At 51.5% G+C, this 20,681-nt stretch overlaps 1 protein-coding gene across 1 annotated transcript; it reads left to right on the plus strand.

Moving 5' to 3' along the window:
* Nucleotides 1-416: 416 nt before the first annotated feature.
* TMEM38A (transmembrane protein 38A) lies at nt 417-20,132 on the plus strand. Its single transcript, XM_042928812.1, has 6 exons — nt 417-593; nt 12,587-12,743; nt 13,007-13,191; nt 15,678-15,765; nt 17,316-17,433; nt 18,271-20,132. The coding sequence occupies exons 1-6, from the start codon at nt 470-472 to the stop codon at nt 18,508-18,510; spliced, it is 912 nt and encodes a 303-aa protein (XP_042784746.1). The 5' UTR covers nt 417-469; the 3' UTR covers nt 18,511-20,132.
* The last annotated feature ends 549 nt before the right edge of the window (nt 20,133-20,681 follow it).

The raw sequence follows: 20,681 nt of genomic DNA on the forward strand, positions 1-20,681 counted from the left end.
ACGGGAAGATGGGGTTCACAACTGGTCGGGCCCCACAGAGGGTGCTGGTCCCGATCCAAAGGCTCCAAAGAGGACATGGATCCTAATCGAGTCCCACCGGGACAGGGTCCTAACTGATCCGTCCCGCCTGGGTGGGCTCCGCGCTGGAAGGACCCCCCCCCCCCCCCCCGCCAGGGACGGCTACCCTGTCCAACGCACACCACAGGGACCCCTGCACCCCGCCTCGCTGGGCTGAATGGGGTCGCGATGGCCCGAGGGACGGAGTAGCGGACACCCGACTAGGCTTCAAGGGACAGAAAGGCCCCACCACCCGCCCCGGGGCCTGGGGCCGTCCCTCCTCTCCCGCGGGGGCCGGGTTGGGGGCGGCGCCTGGCGGGCGGGGGCGGGTCCAGCGGCGGGGGCGCAGTTGCCGGGCCGCGGGCTGCGGGACTTACTGGGCCGGGGGCTGGGGTGGGACCCGGCGGGCGCCATGGAGCTGCTCTCGGCGCTGAGCCTAGGCGAGCTGGCGCTCAGCTTCTCGCGGGTGCCGCTCTTCCCGGTCTTCGACCTCAGCTACTTCATCGTCTCCATTCTCTACCTCAAGTATGAGCCAGGTGAGCCAGGGCCAGGAGCCCGCGGGGGCTGGCATCGCGGGGAGGGGGCGGGGGGCGGGGGTAAACCTGCGGGTCCGAGGCGGGGGATGCCCTAGATCCTGGGGGGACAGTCCGAGGGACTGGTTCCGGGGAGCAGCAGGTGCCGGGATCATGCGGTTCTTCCACATGGGGTGGGCGGAAGGGGGGGTGGGAGACAAGAGGGAGAGCAAGGAGAGAAGCCCCCGGGATTGTGAGGCTGGGGGAGAGGAAGCAGATACGGGCTGAAGGGCAGAAGAGGAACGTGATTGTTCAGAGGAGGGGGAACAGGTGCTTGGGAGGGGGCTGGGAGAGCAGGTCAGGGATCCTGGCATGGTCCTAAGAACTTGCGCAAGCGGCGTAGGTCTTGGTGAGGGCGCAGGCGGGGGTCGGCGCTGCGGGCCAGTCCAGATGTCCTGGCCGGCCGCAGCCTTGACCTCCCCTCTTGCCCTTGGCGCGCGGAGCCCGAGCGGCTGCTGAGTGTCTATATAAGGGCCGGCCGTGCTGGGGGCAGTAATCCGGTTCTGAGAAAGTGACACCGGCGCCCCCTCTCCGCTGCGGCCCTCGGGCAATCTCCCCTCCTCCTCCGGCCGGGCGAAGCTGGGTCTCCTCTCCCGGCAGGAATTCTTTCAGCCCTGGCTCCTATCCTTACACTGACTGAGCAGAACCGGCCCTAGGGCAGGGTGATTCGGGGTTAGCTACCCCCGCCAGCTCCAGACCCCCGTGGAGAATCGCAGGAGAGAAGAAAGACTCTGCTTCTTGGGTCTTTTGAAAACATTTGTTAAGTGATGGTAAATAGCCTCCTTAGAATGTGTTCTATTTTTATACAAGGCTCACCCAATGTTTCTTGTTCATCTCCCGGTGTTATAACTATTATAGCACGCCAGCAAAGGAAAGGGAGTTGAGAATTTAGCCTTAGAAAAGGGATCAATCATCCCGAAACTTTCTCCCACTTAGATGAAATCACTCCTATATTTTTCTGGCAGAATAGAAATAGCTTTTTTTTTTTTTTTCAGACGATAAAAATAGGTGCTTCTGTATATTTAAAAATCAAGCTGAGAAATGCAAAGGAGAAAGAGATAATTACAGTTAATGTGTTGTCGACCCTTCCAGACCTCTCTTCTATGCATTTATAACCCTGTAGAGATGTAGAAACATGATTTTATGCAAATGGGATCATAGTCTGCTTGCCAACTGTTTTTATTCCATTTTATTTTTGTCCACCCACAAGCTAAAGCCTATTCTTTAAAAGCTTTTCTGGAGACCAGTTACTTTGCAAAGCAAAATAAGCTTTGTATTGTCTTAGCGTGAACACAGAGCTGTATTTCCTGTCCAGGACGAATTTTTGGTGGCTCAGGCCAGGCCCCTGGGCAAGTATGGAACCTAGCACACCTTGGGCTATCTAAAACCATGGAGGGCAGGAACCCCGTTAGCAACGTAAGACACAAGCGTCTGGAAGAAAGAGGTCTTCAGGCTGGCCAGGAGCTTGCAAGAGGGGTCGAGATGTTTCTGCCAGTCACACAGTGAATCATCTGAACTAGAGACACTAGAGCCTGAAGGTTCCTGAAGGTTGGGAAGGTTCAGTGGTTCTGAACCCTAGCCGCTTATCAGAGGCTCCTGGGGCCTCTTAAGGCCCCATCTCATCTCCACCCCCAGATAAACCGAATCAGAATATCCCCATTTGTAACTGGGGAAATAGGAAATAGTGACTAAGGTAATTTACATAATGCAATGAGCCTGTGGTCCCAGGGCTGGTAGATGACAACCTTGGGATTCAAACTCAGGTCTGCCTGACCCCGGAAATCACTACGATTGCTTCCCCTTAGAAAAGGGAGGTGTCGGACTTGGACTTAGCTGTTAGCCCTCCAGTTTGGTGTTCCTGCCGAGCCTCTATAAAGCTTTCTTCTCAGTATCTGTGTGCTGATTGCAGAACCAGCTGTAGAATTGTCGGGGCCCCTCATTTAGAACTTAAGAATCTCAAGACAGTGACAGCAGAACACTAAACTGAATGGGAGGCCCCTCTGAGCACAGGGTCCTGGGCAGTTGCACAGGTAGCACACCCGTGAAGCCGACAGCCAAGCTGGCTTTTAGGAAAAAAAAAAAAATCTCTGAATTAGGAGTCAGTTCTGCCTCTACCACTGAGGAAACACCGGGCTGGTTACTGCGCCTCCGAGAGCTTCTTCAGCTCACTCATCTATGAAATAGGCTCATTGGAACGTAATCCTGGACTCTTCTGCCTGGCTGTTGTGAAAATCTATTGAGACCTTTGTCAGTAGTAGGGTCTAAGGCACTTGTGAGAGGTAGTTACCATCATTTGTAAGGCCGTGGGAGGATGTGTTTCCTGGGAGGCAGGCATTTTCCAGGTCAGGCTTTCATGAGAAGCCTGAATGAGGACAAAGCTCAGAGTGTGGTCCTCAGGTGAACAGCATCTATGTCCCCTGGGAGCTGGTTAAGAAATGCAGAATGCCAGGCACCACTCCCCCTCACCCCAGACCTGCTGAATCAAAATCTACATAATATTTAAAAAGTGATGGGCAAAAAGAGGCAGGATCTCCTTATTAGACCTGGAGCTTCTCAGTAGGGGCAGGGGGGACCAGGTCTCTCACCTCCAGGACCCCCAGCTCTCTACGGGAAGAGAAGAGGAAGCAGTGGATGTTGGCTGCATGACCAAACGATTGAATGATGAATGAATGAGTCCTGGATACTTTAAGCCTTGACTTATCCAAAGAACCTTCCAGACCAATAGACTTTTTTCTAGAACAGTTTTATTTAAAACAAATTTTTTTAACGTTTATTTATTTTTGAGACAGAGAGAGACAGAGCATGAATGGGGGAGGGTCAGAGAGAGAGGGAGACACAGAATCTGAAACAGGCTCCAGGCTCTGAGCAGTCAGCACAGAGCCCGACACAGGGCTCGAACTCACAGACCGTGAGATCATGACCTGAACCGAAGTCGGACGCTTAACCTACTGAGCCACCCAGGCGCCCCTCTAGAACAGTTTTAGATCCACAGCAAAATGAAGCTGAAAGTACAGTTTCCATCTACTCTCTGACCTCCGCCACCAACAACATTCTGCACAGAGGGATACATTTGTTACAATCAACAAACCAACCTCATTTATCCACATCGTTATTATCATCACTGTACATCTTATCAACCACGGTCTATAGTTTACATTAGGGTTACTTTGTGTTGTACATGTTGTGGATTTTGACACATGCCTAACGCATATCCACCATTATAGTATAGAGATAGTTTCACTAACCTAAAAATCCGCCAAGCCCCACGTAATCATCCTGCCCCCTCCCCCAAGCCCCTGGCAACCACTGATCTTTTTACTGTCTCCATGGTTTTGCCTTCTGCAGACTGTCATAGAATTCGGATCGTGCAGTGTATAGCCATTTCAGACTGGCTTCTTTCCCCTATAGCAACATGCATTTAAGTCTCTTCCATGTGTTTTCGTGGCTTGAGAGCTCATTCCTGTTTATCGCCAAGTAAGATCCCATGGTGTGTGTGCACCATAGTGTCATTATTCACCTACTGAAAGATGTCTTTGTTGCAGTTTGAACATTTTCTAAAATGCTGTGGGGCTAAAGAGACGGCTCCTCGACCCCTGTTTTGGGACCTCTGGCACAAACTGTAAGTTTTTCCAGGGCAGAGGGCCGCTGTCTCTCACAGGGAAAGAAACCAAGGCAGGTGGCTGAACTCAAAGGCTCAGGGGAAGACTTGCCCTAAAGTCACTGAGAGTCTCTGTAAATACATCTCTTACGTTTAGACCTCAGACTAAATAGCACAGAGCCACGGCAGAGCTGAGAGCACCCCGTGGAACCTTCTAGTGCTTCCCTGCCATCCACAGACGGGACACTGACCCCCGGAGAGGGAATGTTGTGCTGCCCACCCCAGGCCAGAATGAGGAACCTGAGGGGAGCTTCCTCCTCCCTCCTCAGGCAGAGCCGATTTTTATAAATCCATCAGCTAAAATTTCCACCCACAGGTACTTTCCATTTCAGATCCAGTTCCAGGAATAACTCTTGCATAATTGCTAAGCACTAAGCAATAATTTCTTTTTGTCCTCACTGGCGCCCTTTGAAATGAGTAAGAGCACTGGGGTGACCACCTCGCCCAGGTTCAATTAAGACAAGCATCAGAAGTCCCATGTCCCAGGAGGTCCTCGGTCCCGGGCCACCCCGGAGTGGTTGGTCACTCTAGCCAGCACCACCCGTTATACACAAATACACCAGCTGAGGCCCGAGGAGAGGAGTGACTAGCCTGGGCTCACCCAGCGAGAGGGGAACGCTTTGGTGGCAAACCTGGGATTGCAACCCACATTCTCCTGGATCCTGATGCCGCCCCAAAACCCAGCAAGAGAAGCCAGGAAGGAGTCTGGCAAAGGGAAAGAGCCCCCGGGAGAAGGTTCTCGGCCACCACCTTGCCGTGGATCTTCAGGGCAGGCCCATCCCCCATCAGCCTCGGTCTTCTCGTCTGTGGCAATGGGGAGACTCCTCCTGAGATCACTAAGGTTGATAGCGCTGAGAAGCGTGTTGATAATCGTGCACGTCGCATTGAATCATCACAACTTGAGGAGGGGGTGCTCTCATTCTCTTCTTTTGAAAGCAGAGGAAGCGGAGGCTAGTGGGAGGCAGTTATTTGCCCGAGGCCACCGTGGGCCTGTGACTTTTCTACCAGGAGTCACCCACGGGAGCCTGCTTTACTCCCACAAAAGCCCCTTCCCCCACTCCCTGGCCTCAGTCCCTGGGATGGTCCCAGAGGGCACAAGAATGACCCTGGAAAGAATTCAACCCCTCAGGGTTATTTTTAGATGCAGAGGTATCCATTTCTGCAAAACATGGGTGCCTCACCTGACCCGGCTCCTGTGGGACCCACCAGTTGCTCCGAAGGATTAACTCTCAGCTGGCCACATTTTAAATAGACGCCCCAAAGAAGAGGAAAGAACATTCTGCTTCATACTGTAGGACCTTTGTAAATGCTAAGACTTAGGACGACCCTGAGGGTGGGGAGAAGATGCACCCTGGGCTTGTAATCCCAGGGTGAGGAGGGAAAATTCGATGCCAGCCCTTGTTAGGAGCTGGGCAAAGAGGGGATTGGGGTTCACACCTGATAGAAGGAGCCAGACACAGAGCAAAAATGGTCTGTCCAAGGTCACCTGGTTAGTTGGTGGGGGGGACCAAAGAGAAAGGGGAGTGTGTTTAGGACTTCCTCTCAAACAACTTTTATCAGGCAGGTTTCCTGATTATAAAATGTAGTTTGTACAAGAGAATAGACAGGGTGCCTGGGTGGCTCAGTCGGTTAAGCATCTGACTTCGGCTCAGGTCGTGATCACATGGCTTGTGTGTTCGAGCCCCGCATCGGGCTCTGTGCTGACAGCTCAGAACCTGGAGCCTGCTTCCGATTCTGTGTCTCCCTCTCTCTCTGTCCCTCCCCGACTTGTGCTCTCTCTCTTTTTCATAAGTAAACAAACATTAAAAAACAATTTTTTAATAAAAAAAGAGAATGGATAAATACCTTGTGATCTGTTCCTATCATGGAATACCTCACAGCAGAGAAAGACGAATATTACCCTTGAAAATATTGCACTCAGTGAAAGCCAGAGGTAAAGGGCTATGTGATATGATTCCACCTATATGGAATATTTAAGTTCAGAACACTTTCCTCACCCCAAAAGGAAGCCCCATACCCATGGAGAGTCACTCCCCGTTTCCCCCTTCCCCCCAGCCCCCAGCCCTTGGCAACCAGTAACCTGCTGTCTGTTTCTATGGATTTGCCTTTTCTGGACATTTCCTATAGATGACATCATACACCATGTGACCTTTTGTGTCTGGCTTCTCTCACTTAGCACGTCTTCAAGATTTGTTCACGTTGTAGGACTTCACTTCTCTTTAAGGCTGAATCACATTTCATTGTGTGGCTCGATCACATTCTGTTTATCCATTCATCTATTGGTGGACACTTGGGTCGTTTCTACCCTCTGGCAGTTGTGAACAGTGCTGCTGTGAGCATGATTTTTTTAAGAGCCTTCCGGAAATTTGTTGGGTTCTTGCAGATAGGATGTAGCCTGGCGCCCCACTGCCCGCCCAAGACCTCCTGTTCCTGGAGGAACAGGATCCCCCTGCCCACCCAAGACTTCCCTGGTTCCTGGCCCCCTGGTCATGGCCATCAGAGAGGGGACAGGTAGCGAGGGGGCTCAGTACAGAGTGTGGACCCCAGTGTGATAAGGCGGATGAGTACCCCATAGCCCTCCTGCTTATCAGCTTTCCAGGAGACTCTTGTTTTCACCCATTTTGGTGATTAAAGATTTCATACACATAGAATAAATATCACAGATACCGCTCTTCCCTCTACACAGATTTAACGGATGTGAACATAGATTTGCTTCAGATATTTTTTATTTTTATTATTATTTTTTAAATACTTTTTTTTTCCTATGCTCATTTATTTTTGAGATAGAGAGCACTGTGGGGGAGGGGCAGAGAGCTAGGGGGACAGAGTATCCGAAGCCGGCTCCACGCTGACAGCCGTGAGCCCGATGCGGGGCTCGAACCCACGAATCATGAGATCATGGACTGAGCAGAAGTCGGACGCTCTACCGAAAGAGCCACCCAGGTGCCCCTCAGATGATTTTTTTAATAAATAAATAGAGACCCAGCCAACCCTGTCCCTTCCCCGTCCCTCCTTCTCTAGATGTGACCGCCACCCTAAAATTGGCTCGTATTGTTCCCACGCCTGTATTTACACCTTCTCTGCCGTGTATGTGTCTCTAAACTACATGGAGTATGTTGTTTCAAATATATACTTAACATATACATAAATGTATCCTCTTGCAACCTAACGTTTTTACTCAGTAATAACCGTACGGGATTTATCCACGTGGATTTATCTAGAGTGGTGGTTCTCAACCAGAAGGGATTTTGTTCCCAGGGCTATAGATCTAATTCACTTTTACTTATTTATTTTTTACTAAAAAATTTTTTTAATCTTTATTTTTGAGAGAGAGACTGAGCACGAGCAGGGGAGAGGCAGAGAGAGAGGGAGACACAGAATCGGAAGCAGGCTCCGGGCTCTGAGCTGTCAGCACAGAGCCCGATGCGGGGCCTGAACTCAGGGACCCTTGAGATGGTGACCTGAGCCGAAGTCAGACGCTTGACCGACTGAGCCCCCCCAGGCGCCCCGATCTAGTTCACTTTTAAATAGCGGCTCTGTGGTAACCCATTTTGTGTGAGTCTCCACCCCTCACTAAGAGATAAGTACTTTTGTCCTATAACAGTGTGGCGGTGGAATCCTCCCCCTGACCCCCACCCCGGTCTCCTTTGCTAGTTTCTTTTGAGTCAGCCGTGAGGAGCAGAATTGCTGAGACACGGGCAACGCACAGCCTCAGATTTCCTCAGTGTTGCCAAACTGCCTCCAAGGTGGTGTTGCCTATAGATTCTCCCAACTGTGTGTATGGAGGGAAACTGGGGCTTTTTTTCCCTCTGGAGCGGGGGCACATACTCCTAGCCCCCCCCCCCCCACTTCTCTATAAAGTTGACCAAGCTAAGAAGGCAGCTCCTTCTACAGAAGGGATTGGACTTCATGTTTCTTGGAATGAAAACCCTACACTGACCCTATTCCAAATAAGGTCACATTCTGAGGTTCCGGCAGACATGAATTGTGGGCAGGGGGACACTGGTCCCCCATATAACTCGCTGCAAGTGGGGATATTGATCCCTCTGTTATGCGTGATTAAAAGCTCTCCAGGATAGAGTCAAGGCTTACAGTTGCCTGGGACAAAATAGTAACTCCACAAATAGATGGAGCAGGGGAGGTTTTCATACGGTGCATCCCAAAGTGCGCAAACCCAACCTCAATGCCTCCGAGCTGTTCTGCCCGCATTTGCAAGAATGTAAGCTCTGTGAGGGCAGGAGTTCATTCTCTCACAACTATTTATTGGGCAGCTACTATGTGTCAGGCACAGTGCCACGCACGGTGGCGGGGGCGGGGGGCAGCAGCAGGTAAGACTGATGAGGTCCCTGTATTCAACGAAGGACTAAGACCGAATCAATGTTTTGAGTGTATCGACCGTATGCATAGGTATTGATGTCAATAGCTTCAGACGTAGTGCATGTGCATTCAGATTTGACAACTTAGAGACAAGAGGCATCCAATTTCTAGAAACAAAGTAACCTTAAAAAAAAACAACAACAACAAGCCAAACCTGGGATCATTTATTTTGATTAGTCTTTTGATTAACAGATCACATGTAACCTTGTCATTTCACATCCACGTTGAGTAGAGTTGTCACTGGATTCAAGTAAGTCATTTAAGGGGAGTCTTTGGTACCTGCTCTGGCCATGAGAGCTAAGTGTCTGTGCCTTACGGCTTAATCCGAAAAGCATTCTCTGGAAAATGAAACTGGTGGGGGAGGGAAGAAATCGATAGTTGTCACAGCGGGAAACACCAGGTTGCAACTCTGGGGTGTGGCTACAGAAGATTATGACGATGTTAACATGAAGATAGGGGGCACCTGGCTGGCTCAGTCAGTAGAGCATACAACTCTTGATCTCGGGGCTGTGAGTTCGAGCCCCGCATTGGGCATAGAGATTACTTAAAACAAACAAAATAATTTGACATAATGATAGAACCTGTTTATAAAGATTCTAAAGACTTTACGTAATACAAAGTGTAAGGATTTGATTCAGAGGCATTAATCCTATTCCCCTAGATAGTTTTTATAAACTTACTTTTTAAGAACTAGACCTTTGCCCTCTATTTCAATGTGGGAATTAAACACATTTTTTAAAAAGTTACAAACTCGTAAGAAGTGGCAAAAGTCGTGTGAAGAGTTCCCAAGTCCCCTTCCCCCAGCTTCCCCCAATGAGATCGTCTTGCATACTGGTAGCTCATTACTCCAACCAGGAAACTGACACTGGTACAATCCCATGAACACCAGCTACTGACTTTATTCGGCAGTATTGACATACGCTTTTTTTTTCTAAAGTTCTTTTTTTTTTTTTTGTTTATTTATTTACTCTGAGACAGAGAGAAAGCATGCAAATGGGGAAGGGGTAGAGAGGGAGAGACAGAGAGAATGCCAAACAGGTTCCACGCTGTCAGCACAGAGCCATATGCAGGGCTGGAACTAATGGACTGTGAGATCATGTCCTGAGCTGAAATCAAGAGTCGGACACTTAACTGAGCCCCCCAGGCACCCCAAAGGTTTTATTTTTACGCAATCTCTATACCCGATGTGGGGCTCTAACTCACAACCCCGAGATCAAGAGTCTCATCGTTTTCCAACTGAGCCAGCCAGGTGCCCCCAGCACAGAGATAGCTTTAAAACAAAACAAAACAAAACAAAACAAAACAAAACAAAACAAAAGGCTTGTCTTGAACACTGAGATGAAGCAGTAAATGCAGGTATGCTCTGGTGGACACGGGGGTGAAGGACCCAGAACGTTCCCATTTGGTCTCTCCTGCAAATCCTCAGGGTTCCTAGGAACACAGTTTGGAAACCATTGTTCTTGGGAGCCTATCCTCCTAGCCACGGATAGAAGATCTTGGCTTATCAGGGCTGCAGGACATCGGGACATCAGCCAGCTCATTCCTCTGTCGCCGTGTGATGTTCAACATTGCTGCCCATAAGAATCACCCAGAAGCATCAAAAAATCCGTAAGCCCAGCCACACCCCAGACTGGCCAACCGAGATGCTCTGGGGTGGGGCGCTGCTGTCTGATTTGTAAAGTTGCAGGCCGATGCACTGAGCCATCTTCTTGAGGGAGAGGATTCCTGTTCCTCTCCGCTAAGCAGAACCATCCTTCGTTGTTGTTGTTGTTGTTGTTGTTGCCTTGGGTTCATAGGAAGACTCAATTTAGTATCATTTATGAGTGTGTATCCTCCGTTACAGAAACCGAAATAAGTTACATTTTTTCCGTTGTTGTTTATTTTATAACAGCTTTATTGGGCTCTAATTCATATAGTACCCAATTCACCCACTTAAAGCATCCCGTTCATTGGTTTTTAGTATATTCACAGAATTGTGCGACCATCCCCTCCGAAAGAAACCTCTATCCTTTAACTGTCACTCTCCATTCTCCCCCATTCCCTCTAGCCCGAGGCAACCTCTCATCTACTTCCCGTCGGTGTTCACAATTAAGTTGGGGTGCCTGGGTGGCTCCGTCGGTTGAGCGTCCGACTTCGGCTCAGGTCATGATCTTGCGGTCTGTGAGTTCGAGCCCCGCGTCAGGCTCTGTGCTGACAGCTCAGAGCCTGGAGCCTGCATCCGATTCTGTCTCTCTCTCTCTCTCTCTCTCTCTCTGCTCCTCCCCCGCTCACACGCTGTCTCTCTCTCCTTAAAAAATAAACGTTAAAATAAAAATTAAAAAAAAAAAACAAGTAAAATACCAAGACCCATGGTAGGATGAAGTCCACAGGTTGTGGGAGCCCAGAGGCAGGAGTGACCGACTCAGCAGAGCCAGGAAGCCTTCCTAGAGGAGGTGGCATTTGTGCTTGGCCCCTTCTGCTTGTGTGTCTTTATTTCTTCCGGGCCACTAGCTCATAACAGAAAATAACAAGTGTTGGCGAGGATGTGGAGAAGGTGGAACCCTCATGCCCTGTTGGTGGGAATGTGAAATCGTGCAGCGGTTGTGGGAAACAATATGGCAGTTCCTCAAAAAATTAAGCATAGGGCGCCTGGGTGGCTCAGTCCGTTGGGCGTCTGACTCTTGATTCTGTCTCAGGTCATGGACTCGTGGTTCGTAAGTTCGAGTCCCATGCTGGGCTCAGTGCTGGCAGTGTGGAGCCTGCCTGGGATTTTCTCTCTCCCTCTCTCTCTCTGGCCCTCCCCTACTCTCTCTCTCAAAATAAATAAATAAGTAAATATTTAAAACTTAAAAAAAATGTTAATATAGAATTACCATGTGACCCATCAATTCCACTTCTGGATATGTCACCGCAAGAGTTGAAACCAGGAACTCAGATATTTGTACATGCCGTGTTCTTCACGGCATTATTCACAAGAGCCAAAAGGTGGGAACGGCTCAGACGTCCATCGATGGATGAGTTGAAGAAACAAAATGTGATCTAACCATTCAATGGGATATTTTTCAACCTTAAAAAGAAGGAATTCTAACACTAGCAGCGCTCCAACACGAGCGTGCCTTGAGGACATCACGCTAAGGAAAATAAGCCAGACTACGAAAGGACAGATACTGTGTGATCCCACCTACATGGGGTCCCTAGAGGGGTCAAAATCACAGAGACCGAAAGTAGAATGGTGGACGCCAGGGGCTGAAGGGAGAGAACGGGGAGTTAAGTGTTTAAGGGGGACAGAGTTTCAGTTGGGGACGATGAACAAGTCCTGGAGATGGATGGTGATGATGGCTGCACCAACAGTGAGAATGTGCCTAATGCCCCTGAGCTGTGCACTTAAAAAATGGTGAAAGTGGTACATTTCGTGTATATTTTACCGCAATAATAAAAATTTAAAAAGAGGGAGAGACCGAGAGGCCGGGCGTGAGCCTGTAGGGATCTTGGCATCAGCCCGAGGCAGCAGCAGCCCTATTGAAGTGTTCCCTTCTGCACTTGGCTCTATCTCCACGCCTCTCCCTCTCTTTGTGGGGATAACGAGAGTGGTCACTTGGCGGTGGGTATCAACGACGATTGAAGGAGTCCTTCACGTAGATGTGAACCCGGTGTCTGCGACCTAGAGCTGCCTGCTAACTGGGAGCTGGCATTACCAATCATTGCCACCTCTCTGAGCACAGAGGAGAGAGGCCCGACCCAGCTCTGCCTTTCCTCTGTGTGACCTCAGGCATGTGTCCCGCCCCCCTGAGCCTGGGTTCTTCCTCTGAAATGGGCGAGCTGCAAGGCACTGGGCGGGCGCTCTGCAAAGGCAGCTGAATTAGGATAAGCTGACCAGAGGGCATGGGGACAAAGCACGCTCTTGGCGCCCCAGTGATGGCCCCTTCCCCCCCCCCCCCCCCAGGAGCAGTCGAGCTGTCCCGGCGCCATCCCTTGGCGTCCTGGCTGTGCGCCATGCTGCACTGCTTCGGGAGTTACATCTTGGCGGATCTGCTCCTCGGGGAGCCCCTGATCGACTACTTCAGCAACAATTCCAGCGTCCTGCTGGCCTCGGCCGTCTGGTAAGCACTGTCAAGCTGGTGGGGTGTGGGAGAGCAGAGCCGGGGGCAGGGGTGACCCAGCCACCTGGGAGGTGGGAGGCGGGAGGTTGGGGGAAATAGGACCCATCAGCACAATCTCCACCGTGGGCCTGAACGCACTGCTCTCCGCTGCCCAGCTCTGTCCCGAGCCCAACAAGCTGGGGGGGAGGGGAGGTCTGGACCCAACCTCCCAGGGACCCCCCACAGTCTGTCTCCCCCTGACGCTCCTCATTCTCTCCCCAAAGGTACTTGATTTTCTTCTGCCCCCTGGACCTCTTTTACAAGTGTGTCTGCTTCTTACCTGTGAAACTTATATTTGTGGCCATGAAGGAGGTAGTCAGAGTCCGAAAGATCGCCGTGGGCATCCATCACGCCCACCACCACTACCACCATGGGTGGTTCGTCATGATTGCCACCGGCTGGGTCAAAGGTAAACAGGACCATGATAACGATGGAAAAATCACCCCTGCTCAGTGTGCTACATGTCGGGCACCCAGGTCGGCATAGATACTGGTCCAGGCCGAGGGGTGTCAGGACTGTTGCAGGAGTCTTTAGCCAACACCTTTAGAGTAAATGGGAAAATTCTTCCAGAATTTAGCTGTCAAAGATTAACAGGACAATGAGACAGTGACGGCTGTCTCTCAAGCACGTTTTCTCAGCTGCAACACTTCTGATATTTGGTGCCAGATCACCCTCTGGGGGGGGGTGGGGTGCTGTCCCGTGCATTGTAACATGTAGAGCAGCATCCCTGGCCTCCCCCACCAGAAGTCAATAGCACTCGCCAGCGTAACAACCAGAAGTGTTTCCAGATGTTGCCAAATGCTTCCTGGAGAAGAAATCACACCCCTGTAACTATAGGGGTTCTTAACCTTTGTGGACCATGGCCCCTTTTTTTTTTTTTTTTTTAATTTTTTTTTTCAACGTTTTTTATTTATTTTTGGGACAGAGAGAGACAGAGCATGAACGGGGGAGGGGCAGAGAGAGAGGGAGACACAGAATCGGAAGCAGGCTCCAGGCTCCGAGCCATCAGCCCAGAGCCTGACGCGGGGCTCGAACTCACGGACCGCGAGATCGTGACCTGGCTGAAGTCGGACGCTTAACCGACTGCGCCACCCAGGCGCCCCACCATGGCCCTTTTTGAGTCCGGGAAAGCCTTTTATGTTTTTAAGTGCATAAAATGAAATATATATGATGATAAAAGAGGCCCGTTATTTCAAAATAGGCATCAAACAAAGTTTTAGTATGGCATAGTCATTTTAAACGTCTCTACTGAGGCACTCAATAACAGACCATTCGTTAGCAAATAGGGAATTATCAACCTTTTGAAGTGCTGTCCAGCACAAACGATATTATGAAACCATCTACAACCACAGGAACATGAAAAGGAAATAAATCTGTGGATTCTGTTGGTGATGGAGTCACAGACTTGCAAATCCTGCTCAGCTCACTACCTACCTCCCTTCACGATGGAAGGAAAGGTTGTGTTTCAGTGAGGGGCATGAAAAAGATGTGGTTCGGTTTCCTGTCCGTGTTCATGGATGCCCAGTGAAGACTTTATGACCCAGGACAGGTTTGAGTTGAGCCCTTTGTGCATCTTACCCCATTTGATCCTTAAGACCCTGCTTTAGAAGTCTAATGTCATCCCCTTTCACTGAGGAAGGAAATGAAATCACTTGCCCGCGGTCACACAGCTAAGGGAGTGCCGCGAGGTCTGTCTCTAGGTCCTCTGAGTTCACCGTCCACATTCTTAACTACTCTGAAGGCCTCCTTTCCCCTCTCCTCTAGCTATGCTAGGAGGTAGACCAAGACAGACTTTAAAACAAACAAACAAAAATGCTACTAAAAATAAAGAGGGGTACTTTATAATGATGGGTCGATCCACGAGGAAGATGTAACAATTACAAACATGTATGCACCTAAAAACACCAAAATATATAAAGCACGAACTGAGAGAAGTTAAAGGAGAAGTAGACAATTTGACAATAATAGTTGGAGAGGTGGACCAAGGGGTAAAAGGAAGACAGGGAAAGAAGGCTCAAGCAGGTGCTAACACCACTGGACACCTCATCCCTGCTCCCTAATACCAAAGTGTGTACTGCGAAAATATTGGGGCCTAGACTCACCCTCCACTGAGCTCCAGCATACTCCACACCATTGACACATGGGACCGGATCATGCTCTGAGGTGGAGACTGTCTTGTGCTTTATAGGATGTTGAGCAGCATTCCTGGCCTTTGCTGACCAGTAGCAGCCCCCTCCCCAGTTGCAACAACCAAAAGTGTTTCCAGACATTTCCAAATGCCTCCTTAGGGGCAAAATCACTCCACATATGAACCCCTGGTCCAGTGGTACATACTAGGCACCTCAATTAGCATAGCTACTCCTGGAGTAGTTCTAGGAGTCCAACCTCTTTAACCAATACATTTGGGGTAAATGGAAAGATTCTTCTAGAATGATAATCATTTATGTCTGCCTATGGGTCTCCTTATTTACTCTCCAGGAAGCCTATACTACAGAACAAATTCCCTAGAGTTACAGCATGCCTCCTGGAGGGCAAGTGGCTTAAGAAAGATTGAGAGTTCAGAGCCCTGAGGAGGAGAGAGACTGGGATGGGGAGGCTTCTGGAAGCTTTATGCACAGCTCAGGATCCAGGACTCCCTAAGGGCATCAGGGCAGACAACCCAGATTTGTCTGAGACATACCTTGCAGATGGGATATGACCTCAATTCCTTCATGCTAGTTTTGCTCCGAATATGCCATGTGACCCTCTCTGAGCCTCAGTTTCCCTGCTGCAACTGATGAACAGACCCCCCAGGCTCAGTGTCCCTCTGGAGAAGCTGCTTCCTTGGGAATTCAGCTGAGAAGAATGGGGGAGCTGGAGGTGGCAGGCTCATTCAGGGGCACCCTGTCTTCATAGGCTCTGGTGTCGCCCTCATGTCCAAATTTGAGCAGCTGCTCCGAGGGGTCTGGAAGCCGGAGACCAATGAGATCCTGCACATGTCCTTGTGAGTATCCCATTTCCGCCCCTCATCCTTCCTGTATGTACAGGTGCCTCTTGGGCCTGACCCTGGGTTGGATAATCCCGGTGACTTGGAAGCCTCAGCCACCGATTCTGTCTTCCAGAAGCTTCCAGAGGTCAAGGCTGGGGGACCCAGAAACGGGGAACCAGGGCTCTGCCCAGGGGGGAGGGGCAGGCAGAGCTGCAGGGAGATGAGATACTTGACTCGGGTTGTGAAGAGTGAGTAGGAGTTTTCTGGCAAAGGAGGAACCTCTGGACAGAGGCCAGCACCTCTGCCACCTGTCAAGTGAGAAAAGAGAAATGATTCTGCCCAGCTCTGGGGGGTCAGGGCACAGAGTATGGATGGGGAGTGAGGAGTACAGAGCATTGGTGGAGAGTGTATGGCACAGAGCGTGGATGGGGAGTGTGGCCGGGACGAGGTGGGCAGAGCCAGCTGCATCCAGGACTCTGCGTAGGGCCTCATGCTGCATGTAGCCCATACATTGCTTTTTATTTTAAGATTTTGTTTTTAAGGCATCTCTACACCCAACGCAGAGCTCGAACTCACAACCCCAAGATCAAGAGTCACACATCCCACCAACTGAGCCAACCAGGGGCCCCTGTAACCTATACATTTTTAAAAGACCTAACTGGTTTGGGCTAGTTCAATTTTCTCCCAATCGACAACAAATAAAAACCATGGCCATTTAAAATATGACAAAATTAGGGGCGCCTGGGTGGCTCAGTCGGTTGACGTCTGACTTCGGCTCAGGTCATGATCTCACAGCTCGTGAGTTCGAGCCTTGAGTCGGGCTCTGTGCTGACAGCTCGGAGCCCGGAGCCTGCTTCGGATTCTGCGTCTCCCCCTCTCTCTGCCCCTAACCCACTCGCATTCTGTCTCTCTCTCTCTCTCAAAAATAAATAAACATTTTAAAAAAATTTAAATATGACAAAATTAAAAGGCTTGCCCATACGCCCATGACAATTACTTCCCATTTCACACCTTGGAAGAGAGAATTCGCTCATTTCACCCCCCCCTCCCCCACGGAAGTGTATTCCCACCCTCGGGCCACCGACAAGGAAATGGGGACCCAGACGGCTAGCTGTGTTGTCTGCAACCAAGTGGGCAGGTGGTTTCCCCCCTTGGATTCCTTTTCCGCCTCATCAGCTGAGGGTGAGGGGCCCCCAGGAACCACACGGATAGATTCCGCAGCACCGGTCCCTGGCGGGCGAGTGCTTTGGAAATACCAGGCAGAATTATCATCATTAAGGACGGCGGTGCACAACAGACATCAGGACCGGAAGTCACGGGTCTGTCTTGAAAACCTATCCCGTAAGGAAGTTAAGAAAGAAGAACCTCTCCGGGCCCTGTTAACCCTTTACTGTGCAGGGAGACACCACCGTATCCGTGCCATGCAGGCCCCTTCCCACCTCACGCTCAGGAGAAGCTGGGATGTGAGCTGGGGCCGGCAGTGGGCAGGCGGGGTCGGGGCCAGAGGTAAAAAGGCCTGGGCTGCGTGGCTGGCGCCTCGCGGTAACTGAGGCTGCCCCCTCCAGCCCCACAAAGGCCAGCCTGTATGGAGCCATACTCTTCACCCTGCAGCAGACCCGCTGGCTCCCCGTGTCCAAAGCCAGCCTTACCTTCATCTTCACCGTGTTCATGGTGTCCTGTAAGGTAAGTCTTGCTGCCCTGACCCACCCCAGCCCGCACCTTCCAGGCTGGGAGCTCGGGCTTGTAGTCTTGTGTCCCAGAAAGGACAGCCCTAAGGCAGGGGGCTGGGGAAGGGGGTGCCAGGAGGTCCGTGCGTGGGAAGAAGGTCTGGTAAGAGGAGTGTCCAGCAGGTAGGGGACTGGGTGAGAAGAATAAGGCCTTCTGGGCAGAGGGCCCAGCTTAAGAGTGGGGCAGGAGTGTACGAAGTCCATTTGGAGAATCGGGGGTTGGGGGAGGGGAGCTTGTGCCTTGGCAGTGGAGAGCTGACGGATGAGACCCAGGGAAAGCACAGTCAGGATACAGGGGACCCAGGCTAGGCCAGGAATGGTGCTGGTCTGATCCTGAGGCCTTGAGTTGGGGTTGACTCACCCATGGGGGGTCTTCAGGGACCACCCTGCCTTCCCCATGCGTCTGGGGAGCGTGGCTGCTGGCTGGCTGGCGGGGAGGGGACCCATAGGCCACTGAAAAGGGGAAGGCAGTGAGCAACCTCAGGCCAAGCACTGTTCCTCTCTGAGCCGAGGTGGGAGGCAAGGGGGGAGATCACCTGTCTCCGTGTGCCCGATGCTATCTGGGTTTCAACACCGGAAGTTCCATATCCCGGGAAACCTGGGATAGTTGGTCACCTTCCCGGGGGTGCATAAAGCCAGAGTGGGGGGGGGGGGGGGGTCTGGGCTACCTCTGACCTTAACCTGGCTGACCTTCTCTCCCCTCTTCCCTCTCCCATCCCCCCACTTTGCTTTCTGCCTCGGTTTCCCTCTGTCTCTCTCGCTGTCTCCCTGCCCTTCTGCCATCCCACCTCAGGTGTTCCTGACGGCCACTCACTCTCATGGCTCCCCTTTTGATGTTCTGGAGGGTTACATCTGCCCTGTGCTGTTTGGGGCTGCCTGGGGGGATGACCATTACCACAACAACCATGGTGGGTCCCACGGCGGGTCCCATGGCGGCGGCGGGCCCGGCTCCCCGCACTCAGCCCTGCCTGCTAAGTCCAAGGAGGAGCTGAGCGAGGGCTCCAGGAAGAAGAAAACCAAGAAGGCAGATTAGTGGGTGGCCCAGAGGCCGTGTGGGGTGCCGGGGAGAAGACCCAGACCCAGGACCCTCAGAGTTGGTGTGGGCGCCTCCTGGGCTCAGCTTTCCCCTCTCCGGGCCTTGACGTCCCAGTCTACAAACTGGGGCCATCAGCCCACCCTCCAGGGCTGATGGGGGCGGGGGGCGTTAAATGAGATATGGGGCTGAGGGGCATTTGTGGGAATGGAGGGGTCCCTCTCTTTCTGCCAGGCCACCATAGCGACCCAGCTTGATTCGGCGGGGAGGCCCACAGAATCCTGGCAGTGGCTCCAGCCGGAAACTCTAGCAGTATATTCTTGCTCCATCATTTCCTCTCTAAAACTACATCTTGACCCCGAAAGAATTTCAGGTCAGGGTGAGAGTCACGAATTTGATGGCCATTTCCTAAGTACCCGCTGGGAGGCGGCTGCTATGACCTTCCACGTCTCTTCTTGCCCACCCCTCCTGGAAGGCACCGGGCAAGTTGCCTCCTCCAAGCCGTCCGTTCCCCACCTGTACGGTGGGGACCCCCAGCCCTCCTCCTTATGGAAGTGTTGGTGTGTGCCTGGATGTGAACCAGCCTTATAAACTCTTAAGCACCACGCAGTCGGGAGGGGAGGCCTTGACGGATGTTCACCATGCTTGAGAGCGGCTTTGCATTTTAGATGATTTGTGTTTGTGGATCGGAGAACACCCCACGAGTTACCTGGCACAAAGGGGGCCTTCGGTAGACACACCTAGGCCAGTCTGGAGAGCTTGGAGGGTGGGGGAGGCTCGTTCTGATCTTTGGCTTCAGGCTGGTGCTAAACCAAAGAAATGCAGTTGGCCGGGCAGGGGTCCCAAGATCCAGCTCTGTGAAGGGGCTCCGAGCACCTGCTGTTGGGCCGTAGAAGCGTCAGGCCTCCCTCATGCCTGCGTCCTCCACTGCTCACTCAGCCAATCAGAGGAGTCGGCTTGCTCTGTGCTGGGCATCTTGCTGCCGCTGGGCGGGCCCGGGACATGCTTCAGGGTGAGTGAGGGGAACGATAGCTGAGCCCCCACCCCCTGCCCCCGGCCTCCTTCATCTCAACCTGTGTTACCAGGACATCCAAGCAGGGGTGGGTAGATGAGGTGTGGCCAGTCTCAGGTGGGGTTTTGGCCCAGACTGGGCCCGCTTAGAGCTGTCCTCTGCACGTGGGTACTCAGCCTACAGCTGCGTCAAGATCAGGGCGGGGTCAGCAGGGCCCCGGCTGTTGCCCGGCTGTTGGGAAAGTGCCTTGATCCTGTGACACCTGGGAGGGAGCTGGGTGGGTCCTGAAGCTCCGAATTCATCCTCTTGCATGTTTGTCAAGGCTCGGCATGAAGGTTCAGCAAATAAATCAGTTGTGAAAGAACCCTTGTCTCTTGCCTTGTCTGATTCATTCCTGCTCTTTAGGCCTCAGGACACAGGGGGGTTCTGTATCCTTAGAGACATTCAGCGTTTCCAAGAAGATGAGGCTCATGGCAGTCCCAAATCGGGATGGAGCCTGTGGGTGAAGTCTGGGGTTTGGAGTTCAAATATTTACTGTGTCACCAATAGGTCACGGGGCCTCCCCCTCTCCAAGCCAGTTTGCCTTTTGGGGGCAAAGAGGGTGATGATTATCACTGCCCTTTGTAGGCAGATGGGAGGATTATTGGGTGATTGGGGTTTGCAGCTCAGTCTGTACAGGACCTTGTTTTTTTGTTCTATTTTTTTTTAACGTTTATTTATTATTGAGAGACAGAGAGACACAGAGCACGAGCAGGGGAGGGGCTGAGAGATGGAGAGACACAGAATCTGAAGCAGGCTCCAGGTTCCGAGCTGTCAGCACAGAACCCGATGCGGGGCTCGAACTCACAAACCACGAGATCATGACCTGAGCCGAAGTCAGATGCTTAACTGACTGAGCCACCCAGGCACCCCATGTGCAGGACCTTGTTAAGAGCACAACTTGGGAATCACACATCTGATAACGGGATTATATCCAGAATATATAAAGAATTCTCAAAAGTCAATAAATAGCCTGATGAAAAATGAGCAAAGGATTTGAATGGACACTTTGACGTTGAGGATAGACAGCACACACACACACACACACACACACACACACACACACACACAGAAAGCACATGAAAAGATGCTCAACATCCTTAGCCATCCAGGAAATGGG

Source organism: Panthera leo, chromosome A2 (genome assembly GCF_018350215.1).
Source record: "Panthera leo isolate Ple1 chromosome A2, P.leo_Ple1_pat1.1, whole genome shotgun sequence".
Lineage (NCBI taxonomy): Eukaryota > Metazoa > Chordata > Mammalia > Carnivora > Felidae > Panthera > Panthera leo.

Coding starts and splice junctions, on each gene's coding strand:
- TMEM38A (XM_042928812.1), top strand. CDS start 470: ATGGAGCTGCTCTCGGCGCTGAGCCTAGGCGAGCTGGCGCTCAGCTTC. Junction 13,192..15,677: donor TGCCACCGGCTGGGTCAAAG/GTAAACAGGACC, acceptor CTGTCTTCATAG/GCTCTGGTGTCGCCCTCATG. Junction 15,766..17,315: donor GAGATCCTGCACATGTCCTT/GTGAGTATCCCA, acceptor TGCCCCCTCCAG/CCCCACAAAGGCCAGCCTGT.